Source organism: Oncorhynchus keta, chromosome 32, assembly GCF_023373465.1.
Source record: "Oncorhynchus keta strain PuntledgeMale-10-30-2019 chromosome 32, Oket_V2, whole genome shotgun sequence".
NCBI classification, from domain to species: domain Eukaryota; kingdom Metazoa; phylum Chordata; class Actinopteri; order Salmoniformes; family Salmonidae; genus Oncorhynchus; species Oncorhynchus keta.
Window position 1 is genome coordinate 29,167,675 of NC_068452.1, and position 25,826 is coordinate 29,193,500.

General features: G+C 42.7%; 1 protein-coding gene and 1 long non-coding RNA gene across 8 annotated transcripts; both read right to left on the bottom strand.

Moving 5' to 3' along the window:
- Positions 1-1,098: 1,098 nt before the first annotated feature.
- On the bottom strand, positions 1,099-13,150 carry pik3r6b (phosphoinositide-3-kinase, regulatory subunit 6b). 6 transcript variants are annotated; one of them, XM_035747893.2, is made up of 20 exons: positions 12,954-13,150; positions 11,038-11,126; positions 10,743-10,829; positions 10,492-10,583; positions 10,292-10,360; positions 9,873-10,008; positions 9,644-9,713; positions 9,183-9,360; positions 8,901-9,045; positions 5,848-5,934; positions 5,370-5,733; positions 4,997-5,090; positions 4,749-4,868; positions 4,458-4,565; positions 3,481-3,586; positions 3,295-3,368; positions 2,966-3,056; positions 2,816-2,868; positions 2,421-2,521; positions 1,099-2,268 (listed from the first exon to the last, which is right to left on the bottom strand). In XM_035747893.2, the coding sequence occupies exons 2-20, from the start codon at positions 11,072-11,074 to the stop codon at positions 2,118-2,120; spliced, it is 2,163 nt and encodes a 720-aa protein (XP_035603786.2). In that variant the 5' UTR covers positions 11,075-11,126; positions 12,954-13,150; the 3' UTR covers positions 1,099-2,117. The 6 variants fall into 6 exon arrangements, with proteins under 6 accessions (XP_035603786.2, XP_035603788.2, XP_035603784.2 ...); XM_035747895.2 differs by having other exon boundaries at positions 4,458-4,568; positions 11,042-11,126; positions 12,958-13,149; XM_035747891.2 differs by having other exon boundaries at positions 4,458-4,568; positions 12,958-13,149.
- Positions 13,151-13,282: 132 nt separating this feature from the next.
- Positions 13,283-18,537, bottom strand: LOC118364759 (uncharacterized). 2 transcript variants are annotated; one of them, XR_008088685.1, is made up of 3 exons: positions 18,469-18,537; positions 18,037-18,214; positions 13,283-17,067 (listed from the first exon to the last, which is right to left on the bottom strand). It is a non-coding gene; the product is annotated as an uncharacterized LOC118364759 (long non-coding RNA). The 2 variants fall into 2 exon arrangements; XR_004821655.2 differs by having other exon boundaries at positions 18,366-18,526.
- Between the last annotated feature and the right edge of the window lie 7,289 nt (positions 18,538-25,826).

Consider the following 25,826-nt stretch of genomic DNA (forward strand, 5'->3'; position numbering starts at 1 on the left):
TGAATAGTGAGCCATCATATTCATGCATAAAAAATAAAAAATAATGAATGAAAAGCATTGGAAGTTTGAATTTTGTAAAGTTAGTGTGGGGGAGGTGGGGAAATATTTTTTATCGATCAATCATGACAAACCTCCTGGCAATAACAACTTAGATGGAAAGCTACTGAGGATGGTAGCTGACTCTATAGCCACTTTCATCTCTTTAATCTGAGCCTAGAGGAAATTCTTTGTCCTCAGGCTTGGAGGGAAGCCAAGGTTATTCAGATACCCAAGAGTGGTAAAGTGGCCTTTACTGGTTCTAACAGCAGACTTATAAACTTGCTACCAGCTCTTAGCAAACTGTTGGGGGGAAAATGGGTTTGACCAAATACAATGATATTTCTCTGTAAACAAATTAACAACAGACAAGCAGTATGCTTATAGAGAAGGGCACTCAACATGTACTGCACTGACACAAATTACAGATGATTGGTTGAAAGAAATTAATAATAAGATTGTGGGACCTGTACTGTTAGATTTCAGTGCAGCCTTTGATATTATTGACCATAACCTGTTGTTGAAAAAAAACACATGTGTTATGGTTTTTCAACCTCTGCCATATTGTGGATTCAGAGCTATCTATCTAATATAACTCAAAGGGGTTTCTTTAATGGAAGCTTCTCTAATGTCAAATATGTAAAAGAGTGTTGTACCGCAGGGCAGCTCTCTAGGCTCTCCACTCTTTTCTATTTTTTACTAATGACCTGCCACTGGCATTAAGCAAAGCATGTGTGTCCATGCTGATGATTCAACCATATACACATCAGCAACCACAGCTAATGAAGTCACTGAAACAAAGAGCTGCAGTCTGTTGGGTGGCCAGTAATAAACTATTGTTTAAAACTAAGAGCATTGTATTTGGTACAAATCATTCCCTAAGTTCTAAACCTCGGGTAATGAATGGTGTGGCTGTTGAACAAGTTGAGGAGACTAAATTACTTGGCGTCATCTTAGATTGTCAACTATCATGGTCAAAACATATGGCCCAGAACAGAGCGGCACGTCTTACTTATCATTGTAGTCAGAGTGTAATGACCAATGCTGGAGATGAGAAGCAGGTACGGGGAGTCAAACATTTAATCAGGAACAGTGTCAGCACACGGGTAAACAAAGACAAACAACAATTAATGCAGAAGCAGGGAACAGAGCGGGGAACCAGACAAATATAGGGAAGGTAATGACAGAGGTGATTGAGTCCAGGTGAATCCAAAAATCTCTGATGCGCATGACGGGGGAAAGGCAGGTGTGTGTAATGATGATGGCAGGAGTGTGCTTTGCTGGAGAACCTGGCACCTTCGAGTGCCAGGGGGTAAGAGTGGGCGCAGGCGTGACACAGAGGGCTGATATAAAGGAGAGACCGACTGCATCACTTCTTCTTTTTATAAGAAACATTGTGTTGAAAATCCCAAATTGTTTGCATTGTCAATCTACACACAACTGACACACACACATACCCCACCAGACATGCCACCAGGGGTCTTTTCACAGTCTCCAAACCCAGATCAAATTTGAGAAAGCGTACAGTATTATATTGAGCCATTATCTTATACTGCTCAAATAAACAGCAAACCTGGTTTTAAAAAAACAGATAAAGTAACCCCTCACAGCACAACACCTCCCCCCTATTTCACCTAGATAGTTTGCGTGTATGTACTGATATGTAGGCTACTTGTGTATTCCAAAAGTTTTTTTTATGTAGTTCTGTGCTTGAGCTGTTTTTGTCTATTAATATTCTGTATTATATCATGTTTCATGTTTTGAGTGGAACCCAGGAAAAGTAGCTGCTGCTTTTGCAACAGCTAATGGGGATCATAATAAAAAATATTTTTTAAATACATACAACAGCTCTTTTCATAAAATATATGTTAGAATTTTCAAACTAGATTTCATTGGGAAGGCAGATAAACCACTTTTTTAATCAAAATAAATCCCTTTCGCATGTGAAAACACAGAATCCTACTCATTACTCCACGGGCATAACCGATGTCACTTTTGTTTTGAGCTTACTTCGCCTTTGGCCAGAGCGGAGCACCTGGCTCACGCCTTGGACAGAGCCCGGGCTAAATAATCAAATCCCCTCAGTGGTTGATGCCAGCGAAGGTGTTGATTGGCAGAGGCAGGATCTTGCACATGTATTTGCTCAGCCCCGCCTCCCTCTCCTCTCCCACACTGAACTTGGAACTTGTCTGGAGGCAATACCCTGGATCCAAACATGGAGAGATCTCAATGCTGTAGAGGAGTATTAGTTACTTAGTTATTGCAGTGTGAGCACAGGGAAATTCTCTGTAAAAGACAACTAAATAACTACTGTATAGCATTCATCAATAGTAGAGATGGTAGAGCATCATGGCATTATATTGCTGATGAGTGTGCTCTCTGACCTTTGCACATGTGTGTATTTCCTGCGACAGTCTTTGTCCAGACAGACAGTGAAGGTCTTATCCTCCAGGATTCTGATTTTAATGTTTTGGGTTCTGATGTCCTGTGAACACAGCATGGTCAAATTAAATATCCTGATAGGTTAGGAGCAAAAATTATTGTGGGATGTGACTCCAAACTGCAGTACTGTATGTCTACCCTCTTTGCATTTATGGGCTCAAATCAAACCTCTACCATTATATATAATTGCCTTAATCAATAATCTACTTTGGAGGTGAGAATAAGATCAAGAAACCACATCTGGCAGTGTGTTGCCTGACTGACAGTTTTAGTACTTTCCATATGGTATTACTGGGGTCTCAATGATTTATTATCATTCATTCAGAAATATCCTTACCGTGCAGCATCTTGGATTTGTACTGTCAAAATGGACAGTTAGGGAATCAAGACCTAGGGAAAGTAGGGATGACAAATTGCTGATTTGAGGTAATGAAACCAAGTTGCTATTGAGAACCGCTAGGTCGTTACTGCATGTTTTAATGCAAACCTTCTGTTTCATTAGGTGATATTGCACTGATGACCACTCCACATGTCATGACTGACATTCCCTGGACAACCTCTTGTTTGCTCAAGGAGACCTGCAGAAAGCATTTGAGACACAGACACATTTGGTACTGTAGTTAAGACATTATGCCATACGGATTTAAAGGATATCTAGATATTTCCATAGTTGTTACTTTTCATTTAAATGTGTACTACTTGTTCCAAAATTATTACAATGATACTGTGACTACACTAACCAAGCATGAACACATCCACTAACGACTAATCAAATACTCTATAACACACATAGGGAAGAAAGCCTTCAGAAAGTACCTTAGTGTAATTCATAGAAACCACCGCTCCACAGGTTCCATGTGTCTTCCTTGTTCGTCGCAGACTAGATCTCTCTGCAGAGAGACATTATGCAATCACCAACAGATTCAGTAACAGGACCATCTAGTTTCTGTCCCTGTCCTGACAACACGGTTCATGCTGCATTCACAGTTGTGACAACAGTACCTTGTTTTAGATTTTCTCTGAGTGTTTTAAACTCCGGGAACTCAGCATCCAGGTGGGACACAAACACCTCGTTCACAGGGCTGCCAGTCTGGCCAGAGACAGAGATCTAAAAACACAACAGGGCAACAAGAACAAGCTTCTTGTTAAACCCTAACCCTCAACCACAACCCTAACCCTAGCTTCATGTCCACATCCTTGTTAAACCCTAACCCTCAACCACAACCCTAACCCTAGCTTCATGTCCACATCCTTGTTAAACCCTAACCCTCAACCACAACCCTAACCCTAGCTTCATGTCCACATCCTTGTTAAACCCTAACCCTCAACCACAACCCTAACCCTAGCTTCATGTCCACATCCTTGTTAAACCCTAACCCTCAACCACAACCCTAACCCTAGCTTCATGTCCACATCCTTGTTAAACCCTAACCCTCAACCACAACCCTAACCCTAGCTTCATGTTCACATCCTTGTTAAACCCTAACCCTCAACCACAACCCTAACCCTAGATTCATGTCCACATTCCAGTTCAACCCTTAACCTAGCCTCAACCCTAACCATAATGCTAGCTTCATGTCCACATCCCGGTTCAAACCTTAACCTAGCCTCAACCCTAACCATAATGCTAGCTTCATGTCCACATCCCGGGTCAACCCTAAACCTAGCCTCAACCCTAACCATAATGCTAGCTTCATGTCCACATCCCGGTTCAACCCTAAACCTAGCCCCAACCACAAACTTAACCCTAGCTCTAGCTGTAACCCTAACTTCAACTCCCCCCTTCATCAAGTAGGGCTTTCCAACCTCCAAATTCCCAATTTAACCCCTGATGATAACCGTAATCATTATGTTATACTGGGCTATGAACTCTTCGGTATGAACTATTCATGGGCTGCCATATGTTTGTGTATCATCTTGCTGCTATCACACACGCACACACGTGACTATGACATGTGGATGTATCTCAGGGAGCTGACCTTGACAGAGTAGAGTGTGAAGTGGACAGGCTGTAGGCCACAGCGAAGGTAGTAGGAGAGGACATCCACAAGGAAGTGGTTGGGTTCTGATGACCTGCTGTGCCTGGACTGCTGCAATGGCACATAGTAGACACAGTATTAGGTCTCACAGTGACATGACTGGATGTCTATTTCTCTCTTAAAATCCCTTTCTATTTAGGTAGCCTTGAACCCATTTGATGGATCTTTCTGGACAATCATGATCAGAATGAGATTACTTTATAAAACAATGCATGTATTAGGACTCATTACCGTTCCTGCCAGCTTTGGAATCATGGCTCCCAAACTGTTGATGTTGCTTTCGTACCAGGGATCGACCCTTCCTAAGAACGAGGCTAGAGACAACCTGTCTCCAACTTGTGATGTGCTTTCCTGAAAAAGAGAAAAGACTGGTTCCATAACCTAGCAAATCATACCGGTTACTGTACATGTGCAGCATGAGATGGATGTTTATTTTACATGATTGGTATTATTGGATTTTGGAATGGATTATTGCTCACAGGTGAATTGACGATAGGCTCATCAGTGACAGGGATGTAGTATATCTGTAGGTTCACTCTCTTGGTCAAGATGAGATGTTTTGCCTCCCTTTTTCTGCACACAAAAGCAATGCACATTGTAAAACAGTTCACACACATTTCTAAATAACAGAATTACAGTGTAATTACAGTGTACAGTAGTCCTCTGTCTCTCAGTTGGTAGAGCATGGTGTTTGCAACGCCAGGATAGTGGGTTCAAATTCCAGCACTACCTATACATAAAAATGTATGCACGCATGACTGTAAGTCACTTTGGATAAAAACTGAATTTCACATGTATGAGGATGAAACTCGGTATTAAGGGACATTAAGGGACAGTAGAAGTACTTCCTACCGGATGGAGTGATACGCCTTGGCCAGTCTCCCCAGCACCCTGTCGTCTCCCATCATCACTATGCGTGCGGTATGGTTCCCCTCCTCTTTAGGGAGAGGGGTGCTACAGGTGGGCCCCTTGATGTTTTCCTGTACCAGAGCCATTTTGTCTTCTGGCTTCATTCTCCCTCTGAAACACGGTGACCGTGACCGAGTGAATGGATTCCTCTGTTCCCGCTCCTCCATGTCAGACAGGTCCTTCTCTATTCCACTATCAACAGACAGGAGGGAAACCCTCTTAGAAACATCCTCCTCTTCCTCCTCCTGGTACATAGAGTTCCGCTCAGAGGTGGAAACGTTGAGGGTGAAGTTCACCAGCTCATTCCCTATAGAAAAATATGAAAGATTCAAGATTGCCACACTATCTATTAGTCTGATTTGACAGAATTGTTAAGTCTTTCGAATACCCTAGAAACTAAGGTTCTCTAATGTTGACTCACACAGCTCCTCTTCGTTTGTCCACAGGTGGAAGTGAATCTCTGGCGAGGGCAATGGAGTGTTAGAAAGAGAGCCACAGGCCTTTGGGTCTGAACAGAGAGAGAGTGAACATAACACAGTGAATATCTTGTTTGTTACAGTCAGCAAATCTCTTTCATTATTCTCCTTTAGTCTTCGGTGGTATTACAATAAACACTGTATGCCGGGGTATTTAGAAATGGCCACGGGATGGTTTTTCAATACCGTCAAAACTGTTTCTTTGAAGGTTTTCAATACATTTTAATATTTGTAGCTATTCTTTAAGTAAATACCTGCAGTAAACTTGCGCAATACCTTAGGAGATAAAGCAGATCGCGTTCTTCATTTCACTTATCACACTATATTACATTATGAAGCTTACTGTAGTTCCCCAGAACAGTTAAGCCAGTCACGTGGTTGTTTGTAAATAGCACAAAGGGTGAAATAGGGAGCAGGTGAGTCCATCTGTGTATTGACAGGGGTATTATATTTCACTTTGAAAGGCAACAGTGTTTTTGCTTCAAAATAGTGATCAGGGGCGTGCAACTATAGTTTTCCTTCACAGAAAATGCATTAGTGTAAGAAAATAGGTGAATTTTTTATCAAATGACAATGGAAGTGCAACACTATTTGGCTGGCAGCCACACAACTAAATGAGCTTACTATGAAAAATCAAGGTATTTTAAAACATATTTCTAATGTTTATCATAGAAAGAATGTAGCCAGCTACATTTCCTAATGTTTTGATTAAAGTTAATCTAGCGTTTTGCCTGAGGAATGTAGGCTAAAATGAAAAGTACCAGGTTGTCTGCTGATAGAATGCCCTTTTGTGAATTCTCATCTGAGTGGAGAAGTGCAACTGAAGCACAAAATTAGTCTGATGCCGAGCAGAAATGACATTAAGAGGCATTTTATATCTGCGTTTATAAAACTTATCAAGGTATTTCTCATGCGTTGTTTATTTTCTTCGTGAAAAAAGCAGAATCCTTCGTTAACCCGACCCCTAAGTTTAACTTTCTAGTTATCTAAGTAAGTGACTGAATTAATAAGGTGACGGGGCATCATATGGTGTTAGCTTTCTGCCGTGTTTGAGAAACCTGTACAGCTGCCAATGCTATCGTGATTTCCTTGCGTTTTTTCTCCTCTATGGTCTTGGCTGTCTACTACTCCTTCCCTCTTCTAGCGATTCCAGACTCCACACAGACACAGTGTGTACACATGCTACTCCAGAGCCAGAACTGTTCTTCCTTCAAACAAGCATACATCAAAACTTTGTTCTTTTGTCTCTCATTCACATTCACTTGTAAAATGTCCAGACTCACGAAAATGACATTCGGTAGCTCCTACTTATATACAGTACTAGTCAAAAGTTTGGACACACCTACTCATTCAAGGGTTTTTCTATATTTTTTACTATTTTCTACATTGTAAAATAACGGTGACGACATCAAAACTATGAAATAACACATATGGAATCATGTAGTAACCAAAGAAGTGTTAAACAAATCAATATATATTTTATATTTGAGATTCTTCGAAGTAGCCACTCTATGCTTTTCCTTCACTCTGCGGTCCAACTCATCCCAAACCATCTCAATTGGGTTGAGGTTGGGTGATTGTGGAGGGCATGTCATCTGATGCAGCATTCCATCACTCTCCTTCTTGGTCAAATAGGCCTTACACAGCCTGGAGGTGTGTTTGGTCATTGTCCTGTTGAAAAACAAATGATAGTCCCACTAAGTTAAAACCAGATGGGATGGCGTATTGTTGCAGAATGCTGTGGTAGCCATGCTGGTTAAGTGTGCCTTGAATTCTAAATTAATCATTGACAGTATCACCAGCAAAGCACCCCCGCACCTTCACACCTCCTCCTCCATGCTTCACGGTGTGAACTACACATGCAGAGATCATCTGTTCACCTACTCTGTGTCTCACAAAGACACGTCGGTTGGAAACAAAGCTCTCAAATTAGGACTAATCAGACCAAAGGACAGATTTCCACTGGTCTAATGTCCAATGCTCGTGTTTCTTGGCCCAAGCAAGTCTCTTCTTCTTATTGGTGTCCTTTAGTAGTGGTTTCTTTGCAGCAATTTGACCATGAAGGCCTGATTCACGCAGTCTCCTTTGAACAGTTGATGTTGAGATGTGTCTGTTACTTGAACTCCGTGAAGCATTTATTTGGGCTTATCCTCCGCAGCAGAGGTAACTCTGGGTCTTCCTTTCCTGTGGCGGTCCTCATGAGAGCCAGTTTCATCATAGCGCTTGATGGTTTTTGCAACTGCACTTGAAGAAACTTTCAAAGTTCTTGACATTTTCCGGATTGACTGACCTTCATGTCTTAAAGTAATTATGGACTGTCTTTTCTCTTTGCTTATTTGAGCTGTTCTTGCCTTATTTGGTCTTTTAGCAAATAGGGCTAACTTCTGTATACCAACCCTACCTTGTCACAACACAACTGATTGGCTCAAATGCATTAAGAAGGAAAGAAATTCCACAAATTAACTTTTAACAAGGCACACCTGTTAATTGAAATGCATTCCAGGTGACTACCTCATGAAGCTGGTTGAGAGAATGCCAAAAGTGTGCAAAGCTGTCATCAAGGCAAAGGATGGCTACTTTGAAGAATCTCAAATATAAAATACATTGAGATTTGTTTAACACTTTTTTGGTTATTACATGATTCCATATGTGTTATTTCATAGTTCTGAGGTCTTTACTGCTATTCTACAATGTAGAAAATAGTAAAAATAAAGAAAAACCCTGGAATAAGCAGGTGTCCAAACTTTTGACTGGTAGTGTATGTATAACTTTATGAGCTGGATTGCCTGTCTTTGCAATTTTTGCGTTTGTTAGCATATTAAGCTAGCAGCCTTCATGGAAATTCACTATGACTTGTGCTAATTTAGTTAGCACTATGGTAATAGACGCCCAATGGGTTTTCTGGTGCCCCCTTGTGTACTAAACCTGTAATACCGTAAGCACGGTATGCTGATAGGAAAATCTGGATACGCCCAACACTATCCTCCTTTACACACACCTTGGTTAGCAGAGGTCGGGATGTCCCTGTAGATGTGCTGTAGCCTGGTTAGGTACTGGTCACGGCCTGCCTCGCCGTTCTCTATACTCTGCTCTACAGCTAACACCACCTCCTGGAAGTACTTTTCCACATCTTCTCCTAGATCCTGCGGCACACACACACATGCACGCCCACACACACGCAGGCACACACGTGATTTCATTATCCATCTGATGCACACAAATACCAAGATATGAAATCAATTAACGTCTTATATCATCAAAGCCCATTGACCTCCCTCACCTCCAGAGCTTGAGTCAGTATGGGACCATGACAGGCCTTCCCCAGTCCAGCCTGCAGAGTGTGCAGTAACACCCGTCTTGCCAGTGTGTCACTTTGGGGGCCGGCCAGCACCAGGTCTGCCCTCACCGCCTGCCACAGGGACCCTGAGAACACAGCCGGGTCTGCAAACACAAATACCCTACAGGGGACACAGTCAGAGGGGCAGCCAGTAAGCACAGCTATTGTGGATACAGCACAACCTCAGAGTAGCTGACGGGAAAGTCCTCATTTACAAGCATCAGTTTGTGAAAGGGAAAGTGACACCACAGCTCACACATAAGCTAACAACCCCCCACCCTCACCTTATGAGAAATGACCATGACTAAATTAGTCAGCTGTTGCTGGTGACTACAAACTGACTTCAGTGGGAAGTGTAAAATATCTTCTGATGGCAGACGTGTTCGTGGGTGTTTTAAACTCACTTTTCCTGATGGGGAAAATGTATGTTCCTTAGGCTCTGCTCAGCAATTACCCTTCTCTGATACAAAGCTCCTGTGGAGGAAGTTATTGTAGGGGTGGGAGCTTTAGCAGAACAAATGGAGTAAGGTAAATAAATGTTGGGAGAACTGTATACTGTATTCATATGATTAAAATGTGCTTGTGCTACATTACATGCCACTATGTTAAGTGTAAAGTGCTCGTGATGAGTACCTGGTGTGATCTGCTCCATCTTTATGCCTCTCATGTATCCCAGTGCGATAGTACAGTAGGGCTCTGGAAGTGTTAGGAGCCGTTTGAAGCACTCATACACTCTCTGAAACAGGTTGCATGGAATGTGGCTAGACTGCTGCCGATACACAGGAATAAAAAGAGCAGCCTTCACAATCAGATACAAACATCAGAGCTGATTGGAAAGTAAAAACAAACATCACGTAGTTTGAATAGGGCATCCAAAGATAAAACAAACAAGGAACAATACAATTATTCTAAGCAGGATAAAGATAACCAGGAAATCAACACAAGAAATATGATACGTGGAAATAACACAGTAAACTAGACGTCAGTAATACAGGACCTTCTACTCTCTGATCAAGGTTATTTCAGATGAAGGTAAGGTAAATTAATCTGACCTGAATAATAACGTAGTTGAGAGTGTGAAGCAATGGAATGACATGCATCTTATAGTCAAGCCTCTCCACCTGAATCAACAAATGAAGGAAGCTTTCATCATCAAACTGACAATTAAAATGGCCAATTGTACTTCTGAAGACAAAGGGCATGCCATGTGTCATTCTGCAAGAACAGAATACTCTGGTAGTGTCAGACCAACCTTCTCTAGCTCTTTGACCAGAACCCTGACCAGTGAGACACTGTTAGATGGATGGGTCTCCACCTTCTTATGAAGAGTCCACCTCAGCATACCTTCAGGAAGTCAAACAAGGCTGCTGAATTGACCACATAATGTCCTCAAGTCTATTAAATTGTGTAATACTATTAATATTGTATAATAGATAATTATGCCACATAATGATGAATGTGGTAATCGTTGACTTTTTATTGTTGTATGCACTGATAATGTACCTTTGTTGCATGAGGAGGCAGCCTGTCTGAGGATGGCCTGAATACTGTTGTACATACTGGCCTCCACTGCTGACGACATACTGTCAGCTACAATAATAGAGTTATTAACATCAAATGTCATATTTAGACAAGATAGCAGCTCTGTTTAAAAACACAGTGGTCCTCTGTGTGGGGATTCTTACTACTAGACGTCAGTCTACCCAAGTAATTAAAAGGGACAAACAGTAAAGAGCTAAGTATATATGAATCATTTAAATACTGTATGAGTTCAAAGACTGAGTAAGTGAGCGTTTACCTACTGGAGGGTTCCATGGGGTTGTTTTCTTATTCATCCCAAGAGAATTTGGAGGTCAAACATCACATTTCAGCATCATGGGTTCCCACCTAGATAATGGAGCAGAAGTTGATGACACCACATGTACTGTATACAGTGGATTTACAGTACTTTTGGAAAGTATTCAGACCCCTTGACTAAAATTGCACACAGCCAAGACAATGCAGGAGTGGCTTTGGGACAAGTCTCTGAATGTCCTTGAGTGGCCCAGCCAGAGCCCGGACTTGAACACGATTGAACATCTCTGGAAAGACCTGAAAATAGCTGTGCCGCGATGCTCCCCATCCAACCTGACAGAGCTTGAGAGGATCTCAAATATAGATGTGCCAAGTTTGTAACGTCACACCCAAGAAGACATGATGCTGTAATCGCTGCCAAAGGTGCTTCAACAAAAATTTTATTTTTTATTTATTTCACCTTTATTTAACCAGGTAGGCTAGTTGAGAACAAGTTCTCATTTACAATTGCGACCTGGCCAAGATAAAGCAAAGCAGTTCGACACATACAACAACACAGAGTTACACATGGAGTAAAGCAAACATACAGTTAATAATACAGTAGAAAAATAAGTCTATATACGATGTGAGCAAATGAGGTGAGATAAGGGAGGTAAAGGCAACACAAAAAATGACTGAGTAAAGGGTCTTGTGTAAATGTGATATTTCACATTTACAATACATTTGCAAACATTTTTAAAACTATTTTTGCTTTGTCATTCTGGGATATTGTGTGTAGATTGATGAGGGGAAACTCGATTTAATCCATTTTAGAATAATGTAACAAAATGTGGAAAAAAGTCAAGGGGTCTGAATATTTTCCAAATGCACTCTAAGACAACCAAGGTGGGGGGACTTCTCCTCAACTCATAAAAACATGAAGACTTTCTGATAATTCACTTGATAAGAGACACCTAACCTATCAGACACCAAAGTCGATACATATAGGGAAAGTTTGGGAGAAATTATATAAACACATTTTAATTGATGAATTGATGTAATTTACAAACCTACATGAAAACCCTATTACATTAATACAAACTCAAACGGTCTAATGCTGCAGTTCCGCATCAACACACAGTACAGTACAGTTAGCCTCCTCAGCTCACACTTCCGAGGCCAGAATTAACCTGTTTCCTGTCTACAGAAATGTGTGGGTGTAGAGAGCATGACGACTAGTTATAAACTGAGAAGTACTCTCTGACAAATTGAAAGGCAGAAAGACCAATAATGAAAAAAATGATTAACTACACAGATCAGAATGATTTCGAGACTTCCTCTTCTGCTATGACAAATATTTTCAGAACTATTGAGTTCTCTATGCAATTGACACAATGCACATGTGAATGCTGAACGCATGAGAAATTACAATCAATCAGTCCTCCTTCCACCAAATTCCAGATACAAGTTTAGTGTCATTCACTGTCATGCGCTAGTAATGCTTCCTACTTTCAAAGTAGACTCAAAGTTCGTTTCTTTAAATTCACCCTCGTCTAATTGTATATAACTTTGAAGTAATTTGTCACTGAAGTGAAAAGCCTAGCGTGTAAGTGTAAGCCTAGCGTGAAAAACTCCATAGAGAACCCAGTTGACTGGCTCAGCATAAGCCTACATGTAAACTATTGCTGACCTAGGCTATTTACAAAAAACTTGTCATAATTAACAGTGACATTGTTATCAATGTGCAGTGATCTATGACTGAGATCATTAAAAGTAACATATATGTATTAGAGTTCTAGATGTAAAAACAGCAAACTCTACATTGCAGCAAACACTATTACAACACTATCGCAAAAGTCTGCTTTACAGGTGCAAATACACGTTACTATTACAGCATAGCCTATAATACAATGATACAGTAGCAATCCTACAGAGACGCACCTGCCTTGCATTTTGTAACTGTACGCTGACACTGGATGTGGACGAATTGACTGATGAACAGCAGCAGCTACACCGTACACCGTTGTTTTCGTAGATGGACGTTTGGTAAAAAAGACCATTCACTAACCACATTCTATCAAGTAGCCCCTCTAGGTACGTGGGTCGCACGTCAGCCCTCCTGACTAATCAAGTAGGCTACAGAAACTTAAACAATATATTTGGCCACACCTTCTTTGTAATATGTAGGCAGGTTGACGCGCGACACAATGTTCACTTCCTTTATGTTATTGCTTAGCTGAAATAAATTAAACAGTATGGAATCCTGTTAAATAGGATTTATTTATTTAAATATATGCATTCATTCAAGTTGTACACTTGTCAATGAGGACTGAGGAGTCTACAGGGCCATTCATAGTTGAAAAATTAAATGTTGACACTATAGCATAGAGAACATTTCAATTAATGAATCTTCAGACATGATAAGAAATGTACAGTGCACTGCTAGCAATGCCCATGGAAGCCCATGAGGACTGAACAATATCTTGAGTGAAACACATTTTCTCACAGAACCACAACAGTAAAAATCCCTTTGTCTAGTCTAGACATCATCACACAAGTACAATGCATCACAAGGCATCCACTCAAGGTTGTCAAAAAATAAAACAGGAGAAAAGATCATGCAGCCAAAATATTTTTGACTGAGTTGACTATTACAGTACACAGAACACCAGATGTGCAAAACAATACAACTTCCTCTGTAGCTCAGTTGGTAGAGCAGGGCACTTGTAATGCCAGGGTAGTGGGTTTGATTCCCAGGACCATACATAAGATGTACAGTTGAAGTCAGAAGTTTGCATACACTTAGGTTGGAGTCATTAAAACTAGTTTTTCCAACCACTCCAGAAATTTCTTGTTAACAAACTATAGTTTTGGAAAGTCGGTTAGGACATCTACTTTGTGCATGACAGAAGTAATTTTTCCAACAATTGTTTACAGATTATTTCACTTATAATTCATTGTATCACAATTCCAGTGGGTCAGAAGTTTACATACACTAAGTTTACTGCGCCTTTAAACAGCTTGGAACATTACAGAACATTATGTCATGGCTTTTAGAAGATTCTGATAGGCTAATTGACATCATTTGAGTCAATTGGAGGTGTACATGTGGATGTATTTCAAGGTCTACCTTCAAACTCAGTACCTCTTTGCTTGACATCATGGGAAAATCAAAAGAAATCAGCCAAGACCTCAGAATAAAAAATTATAGACCTCCACAAGTCTGGTTCATCCTTGGGAGCAATTTCTAAATGCCTGAAGGTAGCATGTTCATCTGTACAAACAATAGTACGCAAGTATAAACACCATGGGACCATGCAGCCATTATACCTCTCAGGAAGGAGACACGTTCTGTCTCCTAGAGATGAACGTACTTTGGTGCGAAAAGTGCAAATCATTTCCAGAACAACAGCAAAAGACCTTGTGAAGATTCTGGAGGAAACAGGTACAAAGTATCTATATCAACAGTAAAACGAGTCCTATATTTACATAACCTGAAAGGCCACTCAGCAAGGAAGAAGCCACTGCTCCAAAACCGCCATTAAAAAAAAGCCAGACAACGGTTTGCAACTGCACATGGGGTCAAAGATCGTACTTTTTGGAGAAATGTCCTCTGGCCTGATGAATCAAAAATAGAACTGTTTGGCCATAATGACCATCGTTATGTTTGGAGGAAAAAGGGAAGGCTTGCAAGCTAAAGAACACCATCCCAACCGTGAAGCATGGGGGTGGAAGCATCATGTTGAGGGGGTGCTTGCTGCAGGAGGCACTGGTGCACTTCACAAAATACATGGCCTCATGAGGAAGGAAAATTATGTGGATATATTGAAGCAACATCTCAAGATATCAGTCAGGAAGTTAAAGCCTGGTCGCAAATGGGTCTTCTAAATGGACAATGACCCTATGCATACTTCATAAGTTGTGGTAAAATTGCTTAAGGACAACAATGTCAAGGTATTGGAGTGGCCATCACAAAGCCCTGACCTCAATCCTATAGAAAATGTGTGGGCAGAACTGTAAAAGCATGTGGGAGCAAGGAGGCCTACAAACCTGACTCAGTTACACCAGCTCTGTCAGGAGGAATGGGCCAAAATGCATATGGAAGGCTACCCAAACATTTGACCCAAGTTAAACATTTTAAAGGCAATGCTACCAAATACTAATTGAGTGTATGTAAACTTTTGACCCACTGGGAATGTGATGAAAGGAATAAAGCCTGAAATAAGTCATTCTCTCTCCTATTATTCTGACTTTTCACAGTCTTAAAATAAAGTGGTGATCCTAACTGACCTAAGACAGGGCATTTTTACTAGGATTAAATGTCAGGAATTTTGAAAAACTGAGTTGAAATGTATTTGGCTAAGGTGTATGTCAATTTCCAACTTCAACTGTATGTATGTATACATGACTGTATGTTGCTTTGGATAAAAGCTTCATGCTCAATGGAATACATTATTATTAGGACATGTGGGTGTTTATGTCTGAGTGGTTTAGGAGAGAGAGTAGCCTAGTCCAGTGTTTTATGATGGTTGAGAGCCACAGGAGGTGATGGGCAGGCAGAGCAGGGAGCAGAAGGAGGGGTGCAGTGGCTGGACCTGACCAGGCCGGCTCCTGTGAGACCTCCAGTCAGAACCGCTGCCTGGTTTACAGCACAATGTCACCTCACACCTACACACAACAAAATAATTATTGGGTCAGCAACATGTCATGTAAAATAATTCTGTAATATACTGTATATTGGCTGCACATGATCAGGCCTGTGGTTGGTTTAATTGACACTGTATCTGATGACACTTTGGATGATCTTCTCATCCTGGTCTAGACACACAGGGAAGGTGGTCCCACTGCCACCACTCACCTGTTAATATGATATGAGTTAGAGTGACTAACGATATCAATTTGTTAGTAGTGGTGGGTGGTATATGGGGCTTTGGTGACAAAACAGATGGCACTGCGATAGATTGCATCCAGCTTTCTGAGAAGAGTGTTGGAGGCTATTTTGTAAATGACATCGCTGAAGTCGAGGATCGGTAGGATAGTCAGTTTTACGAGGGTATGTTTGGCAACGTGAGTGAAGGAGGCTTTATTGCGAAATAGGAAGCCGATTCTAGATTTAATTTTGGATTGGAGATGCTTAATATGAGTCTGGAAGGATAATTTATAGTCTAGCCAGACACCTAGGTATTTGTAGTTGTCCACATATGCTAAATCAGAACCAATGGGGGCCCCTGAGTAAAGGGTCGGAATTCGACCATGATTACTACAAGTTTAGATAGATGGCTAGACTAAATGATCAATCAAATTGAGTGACTGATATACAGTACCAAGAGAAATAGCTGATGCACAACCAAATTTCGTTATTGCACCTTGTGTATTCTAAGTTTGGACACAACTACTCATTCCAGGGTTCGATGATGTGTTATTTCATAGTTGTAATGTCTTCACTATTATTCTACAATGTATGAAATAGTCAAAATGAAGAAAAACCTTTGAATGTGTGTCAACTTTTGACTGGTACTACATCTCAACAGTGTATTCAGATACACTGTGAAACATTGTAGGATACAAGGAAATTCAATACAGGCACATCTGTCTACACCAGTAAATGGATGATTGAGTCCACATGACTGATGTTTTTCACACATACAGACAGGATGGAGGGCACAGACAAGCTGGAGGTCAGGGAGTCCCGGAGAACATAGTATTTGGAGCAGGTGGACACAGTGGAGATCCGGTGGTCTGTGTATCGGTTCTTTCTTGTTTCCTCCTCTGTTTCCTCATCCTCCTCTCCCTTGTCTCTGTAAAGGTTAAAGACTGGGAGCCGGTCCAGCTCACTCTGAAGAATGTCTTTTAAAATGTCTGAACGAATACACAGAATTACATCATTGACAATCCACAGACACAAAGGCTACACAGATTTTACAGTATGGGTTTGAAATGTACTGTCTTGGATATGGAGAAAGAAGCAATGGGAAAAGCTCATTACCAAATTTGTCCTTATCCCAGGAGTACATGTGACATTTGGCTAAGGGCAGCATCAGTGTATGGACATTTCCTAATAATAAGAGAAAGAACCAAGACTAAATCAGATCAAGTAGGATCAAGCATTGTATGTGCCACTGAGTTTCTCATTACTCAACATTTGACTTCCTCATCCGTCTCTCTAATCATCTCCAGTCCGTCCTGTTTGCCCAAAGTTGACCAGCTTATCTGTTCCAGGAACCCCTCAGATGGTGAGATTATGATGACGCATGTAGTAAAATTCTCTCACCAGGGCCTGTATGGCAGTCTGGAGGGGGTATGCAAATTCTCTCACCAGGGCCTGTATGGCAGTCTGGAGGGGGTATGCCAATGCTCTCACCAGGGCCTGTATGGCAGTCTGGAGGGGGTATGCAAATTCTCTCCACCAGCCCCTTCAGGCTCTGCAGTGGACTCTCTCTGGCTACGTCTGGGTCCCGTGTAGAGGCTGCCGTCTCCAGGGCCTCTTGTTACTGCAGTCACAAGCTGCTCCAGATGAAGCAGGTACGGTGAGTCAAACATTTAATAAGGAATAATAATAATAATAATAATAATAATAATAATAATATATGCCATTTAGCAGACGCTTTTATCCAAAGCGACTTACAGTCATGTGTGCATACATTCTACGTATGGGTGGTCCCGGGAATCAAACCCACTACCCCGGCGTTACAAGCGCCATGCTCTACCAACTGAGCTACAGAAGGACCACAAGGAACAGACATGGAACGAGACAGGAACAGCATCAGCAAACGAGTAGCACAGGGAAAAAAATAAATGCAGCAGCCGGGAACAGAGCAGGGGAACTGATAAATATAGGGGAGGTAATAAACAGGTGAGTCCAATATCGCTGATGCGAGTGACGAGGAAAGGCAGGTGTGCATAATAGATGGCAGGAGTGCGTGATGCAGGGCAGCCTGACATCCTCAAGCGCCAAGGGTGGGAAGAGCGGGAGCAGACGTGACACTGAACACATCATTTAGGAATCACATATAATAGGACATACCTGCAGTGCATGATGCAGTGTCTGGAGGGGGTACTTGGTCCCCAGGGCAGCCTGGAAGGCATGTTTGATCAGGGTGATGGAGGTGTCCCTCTGGGAGTGACAGACACCACTCAGCTGCTCAGAGACAGACATGAGCTCGGGAGGGACATCCTCGCCTCGGCTCATTAACAATACCGTCCTAATACAGTCACACACACATTATGAACACACACATACATACATACATTATGAGCACACACAACAAAGAGGAGAACAGTGGTTTGTGTTTAAATGTTTCAAGTTGGAGCGATGTTGAATGATTTAATCACGGATGGTCTGTGTTGACGTACATAGTTTTGCAGTGATTGGTGGTGGTGGTCAAGCCCTGTTCTTCTCTCACTAGTCTTTGAAATTAGATACCTGGTGGAAATACAGTATAAGTGACAGTGTTACCTTTTGTATTGTTTAAACCAGGGCTCTCCAACCCTGTCCCTGGAGAACTACCTTCCTGTAGGTTTTTGATCCAACTCCAGCAACTATCCTGATTCAGTTTATCAACCAGCTGATTATTATAATCAGGTGTGCTAGATTAGGGTTGGAGTGAAAACCTACAGGATGGTAGTGTTGGAGAGCCCTGGTTTAAACAATAGTGCCTCCATGTGGAAGAAAATGGAACTTGAATCAGGACAGTGACAAGTGACAAGTGACAGATGAAATGAGACCCAGACAAACAGGAAGGCTGTATAGTCTAGGGTTCAATACCTGGCACCCTGAGCTCCTGCTGGATGAGGGAGAGCAGGTGTCGGCTGGCGCTGCAGCAGGGCTCTGGCCAGGACAGGAAACAGTGGAACACCTCACAGGCCTCCTGCAGCACCCCAGAGTCAGAGGAGAAGTGAGGGGTCTGAAACAGAGGAGAGATACTTACTGGATCATCTGAGAACTACGGTACATTGAACTGGACTGAGTCTGTCCTCACGTGGGTTTCTGGTCATGGTTGGTGGTGAGGATGAGTTTCTGTGGTGTGGCGGTCTACTGTATCTGGGCTCACCTGCAGAAGAGTGGAAGAGAACAGGAGAGCCAGTGGGACCACCAGCAAATCCTGGGACTGTTCAAGAACCTACAGAATATAGAATTACATTACAGCTACATTACTGCTCCATTATAGCTACATTACAGTTACATTACTGCTCCATTATAGCTACATTACAGCTACAGTAAATTACACAGATGTAGAACAGTTCATTAGCTCAATTTTAGTCTCATCTGACCAGAGTACCTTCTTCCGTATGTTTGGGGAGTGTCCTACATGCCTTTTGGCGAACACCAAACATGTTTGCTTATTTTTTTCTTTAAGCAATGGCTTTTTTCTGGTCACTCTTCCGTAAAGCCCAGCTCTGTGGAGTGTACGGCTTAAAGTGGTCCTATGGACAGATAATCCAATCTCCGCTGTGGAGCGTTTGCAGCTTTTTCAGGGTTATATTTTGTCTCTTTGTTGCCTCTGATTAATGCCCTCCTTGCCTGCTCTATGGGTTTTGGTGGGTGGCCCTCTCTTGGCAGGCTTGTTGTGGTGCCATATTCTTTCATTTTTTTATAATGGATTTAATGGTGCTCCTTAGGATGTTCAAAGTTTCTGATATTTTTTTATAACCCAACCCTGATCTGTACTTATCCACAACTTTGTCCCTGACCTGTTTGGAGAACTCCTTGATCTTCATGGTGCTGCTTGCCTGGTGGTGCCCCTTGCTTAGTGGTGTTGCAGACTCTGGGGCCTTTCAGAACAGCTGTATATAAGTACTGAGATCATGTGACACTTAGATTGCACACAAGTGGACTTTATTTAACTAATTATGTGACTTCTGCAGTTAATTGGTTGTACCAGATCTTATTTTCGGGCTACTTAGCAAAGGGGGTGAACACATATGCACAAACCACTTTTCCATTGTAATTATTTTTTTATATTTTTTATTTCACTTCACCAATTTTGACTATTTTGTGTATGTCCATTGCATGAAATCCAAATAAAAATCCATTTAAATTACAGGTTGTAATGCAACAAAATAGGAAAAACACCAAGGGGGGTGAATACTTTTGCAAGGCACTGCACCACACCCACTCGTGCCTTATTGCTTGATTGTCACTCAGGAGTGCTGAGATAGAGCCTGATGCTTCATAGATTTGTTCATTTTGAGTGACCTAGGCCCTAGAAATTTCCTAGAAATCATCTAAATTTCCTGTTTGACGTGTGACCTATGTGTCACCTCTTTCCTTTCCCGTTTGACTCATGGCGAAACTAGATGACCCAACATTTTAACACTGTTTCACACCAATGGGAGTATTTTTTATGAATGAAAATACAGATGATTGACTACATAACCAATGCACCCCATTCATTACCATTCAGACATGAAAGTGGTGAAATTTCACACTGATTAATCATATCCGGAGATTACATCCTTCTTAAGAGATGTGCTTTTCAAAGACCATTTGATCAGTAAATCTAAGTGATGAGGCTTACCGTTCCAGGGCTGTGTTGGGAGAGCTGTGGCCCAGGCCATAAAGGCACCTGTCCAGGGCGTGGTGCAAATGGTCCTCTGTGCAAGAGGTGTGCTCCATTTTAGATCATCTCCTGCAGAAGCATCACGGGATTTTCAGTAGTTGAACAACATTGGCGTTTTTTTCTTAATTACTTGCAACCACAAGTGTTTGTTCTGTGGATGACTAAAAGCTGTAATAAATAAATGGTTATGGAGAAGTCTATCAGAAAAGAACACTTCCATGTTTCAGCAGTGTGAACTCAAGGCCGCCCAACAACCTGCCCGCTCGACCCTATCCCCTCCTCTCTTCTCCAGACCATTTCCGGAGACCTTCTCCCTTACCTCACCTCGCTCATCAACTCATCCCTGACCGCTGGCTACGTCCCTTCCGTCTTCAAGAGAGCGAGAGTTGCACCCCTTCTGAAAAAACCTACACTCGATCCCTCCGATGTCAACAACTACAGACCAGTATCCCTTCTTTCTTTTCTCTCCAAAACTCTTGAACGTGCCATCCTTGGCCAGCTCTCCCGCTATCTCTCTCAGAATGACCTTCTTGATCCAAATCAGTCAGGTTTCAAGACTAGTCATTCAACTGAGACTGCTCTTCTCTGTATCACGGAGGCGCTCCGCACTGCTAAAGCTAACTCTCTCTCCTCTGCTCTCATCCTTCTAGACCTATCGGCTGCCTTTGATACTGTGAACCATCAGATCCTCCTCTCCACCCTCTCCGAGTTGGGCATCTCCGGCGCGGCCCACGCTTGGATTGCGTCCTACCTGACAGGTCGCTCCTACCAGGTGGCGTGGCGAGAATCTGTCTCCTCACCACGCGCTCTCACCACTGGTGTCCCCCAGGGTTCTGTTCTAGGCCCTCTCCTATTCTCGCTATACACCAAGTCACTTGGCTCTGTCATAACCTCACATGGTCTCTCCTATCATTGCTATGCAGACGACACACAATTAATCTTCTCCTTTCCCCCTTCTGATGACCAGGTGGCGAATCGCATCTCTGCATGTCTGGCAGACATATCAGTGTGGATGACGGATCACCACCTCAAGCTGAACCTCGGCAAGACGGAGCTGCTCTTCCTCCCGGGGAAGGACTGCCCGTTCCATGATCTCGCCATCACGGTTGACAACTCCATTGTGTCCTCCTCCCAGAGCGCTAAGAACCTTGGCGTGATCCTGGACAACACCCTGTCGTTCTCAACTAACATCAAGGCGGTGGCCCGTTCCTGTAGGTTCATGCTCTACAACATCCGCAGAGTACGACCCTGCCTCACACAGGAAGCGGCGCAGGTCCTAATCCAGGCACTTGTCATCTCCCGTCTGGATTACTGCAACTCGCTGTTGGCTGGGCTCCCTGCCTGTGCCATTAAACCCCTACAACTCATCCAGAACGCCGCAGCCCGTCTGGTGTTCAACCTTCCCAAGTTCTCTCATGTCACCCCGCTCCTCCGCTCTCTCCACTGGCTTCCAGTTGAAGCTCGCATCCGCTACAAGACCATGGTGCTTGCCTACGGAGCTGTGAGGGAACGGCACCTCAGTACCTCCAGGCTCTGATCAGGCCCTACACCCAAACAAGGGCACTGCGTTCATCCACCTCTGGCCTGCTCGCCTCCCTACCACTGAGGAAGTACAGTTCCCGCTCAGCCCAGTCAAAACTGTTCGCTGCTCTGGCTCCCCAATGGTGGAACACACTCCCTCACGACGCCAGGACAGCGGAGTCAATCACCACCTTCCGGAGACACCTAAAACCCCACCTCTTTAAGGAATACCTAGGATAGGATAAAGTAATCCTTCTCACCCCCCCCCCCTTAAAAGATTTAGATGCACTATTGTAAAGTGGCTGTTCCACTGGATGTCATAAGGTGAATGCACCAATTTGTAAGTCGCTCTGGATAAGAGCGTCTGCTAAATGACTTAAATGTAAATGTAACTCCCCTGGCTCTTTGTTAATCCACAGACTGATGATCAGATTGGGCATACAGTGACTTGCGAAAGTATTCGGCCCCCTTGAACTTTGCGACCTTTTGCCACATTTCAGGCTTCAAACATAAAGATATAAAACTGTATTTTTTGTGAAGAATCAACAACAAGTGGGACACAATCATGAAGTGGAACGACATTTATTGGATATTTCAAACTTTTTTAACAAATCAAAAACTGAAAAATTGGGCGTGCAAAATTATTCAGCCCCCTTAAGTTAATACTTTGTAGCGCCACCTTTTGCTGCGATTACAGCTGTAAGTCGCTTGGGGTATGTCTCTATCAGTTTTGCACATCGAGAGACTGACATTTTTTCCCATTCCTCCTTGCAAAACAGCTCGAGCTCAGTGAGGTTGGATGGAGAGCATTTGTGAACAGCAGTTTTCAGTTCTTCCCACAGATTCTCGATTGGATTCAGGTCTGGACTTTGACTTGGGCATTCTAACACCTGGATATGTTTATTGTTGTACCATTCCATTGTAGATTTTGCTTTATGTTTTGGATCATTGTCTTGTTGGAAGACAAATCTCCGTCCCAGTCTCAGGTCTTTTGCAGACTCCATCAGGTTTTCTTCCAGAATGGTCCTGTATTTGGCTCCATCCATCTTCCCATCAATTTTAACCATCTTCCCTGTCCCTGCTGAAGAAAAGCAGGCCCAAACCATGATGCTGCCACCACCATGTTTGACAGTGGGGATGGTGTGTTCAGGGTGATGAGCTGTGTTGCTTTTATGCCAAACATAACATTTTGCATTGTTGCCAAAAAGTTCAATTTTGGTTTCATCTGACCAGAGCACCTTCTTCCACATGTTTGGTGTGTCTCCCAGGTGGCTTGTGACAAACTTTAAACAACACTTTTTATGGATATCTTTAAGAAATGGCTTTCTTCTTGCCACTCTTCCATAAAGGCCAGATTTGTGCAATATACGACTGATTGTTGTCCTATGGACAGAGTCTCCCACCTCAGCTGTAGATCTCTGCAGTTCATCCAGAGTGATCATGGGCCTCTTGGCTGCATCTCTGATCAGTCTTCTCCTTGTATGAGCTGAAAGTTTAGAGGGACGGCCAGGTCTTGGTAGATTTGCAGTGGTCTGATACTCCTTCCATTTCAATACTATCGCTTGCACAGTGCTCCTTGGGATGTTTAAAGCTTGGGAAATCTTTTTGTATCCAAATCCGGCTTTAAACTTCTTCACAACAGTATCTCGGGCCTGCTTGGTGTGTTCCGTGTTCTTCATGATGCTCTCTGCGCTTTTAACGGACCTCTGAGACTATCACAGTGCAGGTGCATTTATACGGAGACTTGATTACACACAGGTGGATTGTATTTATCATCATCGTCATTTATCGTCATTTAGGTCAACATTGGATCATTCAGAGATCCTCACTGAACTTCTGGAGAGAGTTTGCTACACTGAAAGTAAAGGGGCTGAATAATTTTGCACACCCAATTTTTCAGTTTTTGATTTGTTAAAAAAGTTTGAAATATCCAATAAATGTCGTTCCACTTCATGATTGTGTCCCACTTGTTGTTGATTCTTCACAAAAAAATACAGTTTTATATCTTTATGTTTGAAGCCTGAAATGTGGCAAAAGGTCGCAAAGTTCAAGGGGGCCGAATTCTTTCGCAAGGCACTGTATATTGAATAAGTAAAGCTGCTGTGACCTCCCACACAGACCTGGGTCCCCATGGGGCCCTATATTTAGCCTGGAGGGTCTCTTTCTTCATGTGTGCAGACAGGAAGATGTCATTGTGAAGTACAGCTGGGGTCCAAAGACAGCCCTGCCACTGTTGCCATGCAACAGGGACTGAGATGTCAATAGGAAACTGAGGGTCACCTGTGGCAGAACAAACAGGAAAAGAGCCTCCCTATTATGATTACTTGGAACGTGACTAAGGAAGCACTCCGAGGGTAAAGTTCATACCCTACATGAGATAAGGAGATATTTAGATGTAATGGCAGTTAAAGATCACTCTGAAACTGTTGTATCATTTCAGCCAGTAGTTTTGAAAATGATGCTCACGAACCAAAACGGGTCCCTGTTTTTTGTGTACTATGTCATCGAATTGTGTACGACATCATCTATTTCGTGTGATGTTAGGAATTGTGCAATTTGTATGATACAGTATCATATGAATTTAGCAATTTCTGTGATGTGTTACAAATCCAATTTGCGCAATATGTTACATATTTGTTGTGCTTAAGATCCCGGAAGTGCTTCTTTAAGGCAGGAATGTGATGACATGGAATAATTCAAATACATTGCCCTTTTCACCGAAACCTTTCCTGTGCACACGTACCATATTTACAGTTGTGTTGTGTGAACTTGATGGTAGCTTTCACGTAGACTTCACGTAGACTACATCACCAAATGTATGTGGCCACCTGCTCATCAAACATCTCATTCAAAAATCATGGGCCTTAATATAGAGTTGGACCCCCCTCTGCTGCTATAACAGCCTCCACTCTTCTGCGAAGGCTTTCCACTAGATGTTGGAACATTGCTGCGGGGAATTTCTTCCATTCAGCTACAAGAGCATTATTGAGATCTAGCACTGCTATAGGGCGATTAGGTGTTCGATGGGGTTGAGGTCAGGGCTCTGTGCAGGCCAGTCAAGTTCTTCCACACCGATGTCGACAAAACATTTCTGTATGGACCTCGTTTTGTGCACGGGGGAATTGTCATGCTGAAACTGGAAAGGACCTTCCCCAAACTGTTGCCACAAAGTTGGAAGCAAATAATAATCTAGAATGCCATTGTATGCTGTAGCATTAAGATTTCCCTTCATTGGCACTAAGGGGCCTAACCCGAACTATGAAAAACAGCCCCAGACCATTTTTCTTCCTCCACCAAACTTTACTGTTTGCATCGTGCATTGGGGAAGGTAGTGTTCTCCTGCCATCCGCCAAGCCAGATTAGTCCGTCGGCTGCCAGATTTGTGAAGAGTGATTCATAACGCCAGAGAGCGCGTTTCCACTGCTCCAGAGTCTAATGACAGTGAGCTTTACACCACTCCAGCTGACTATTGGCATTACGCATGGTGATCTTAGGCTTGTGTGCGGCTGCTCGGCCATGGAAACCCATTTCATGAAGCTCCCGACTAACAGTTATTGTGCTGAGGTTGCTTCTAGAGGCAGTTTGGAACTCCATAGTGAGTGTTGCAACCCGAGGACAGACGACTTTTACACACTATGCGCTTTAGTACTCAAAGGCCTCATTCTATGAGCTTGTGTGGCCTACCACTTCGTGGCTGAGCCGTTATTGCTCCTAGACGTTTCCACTTCACACA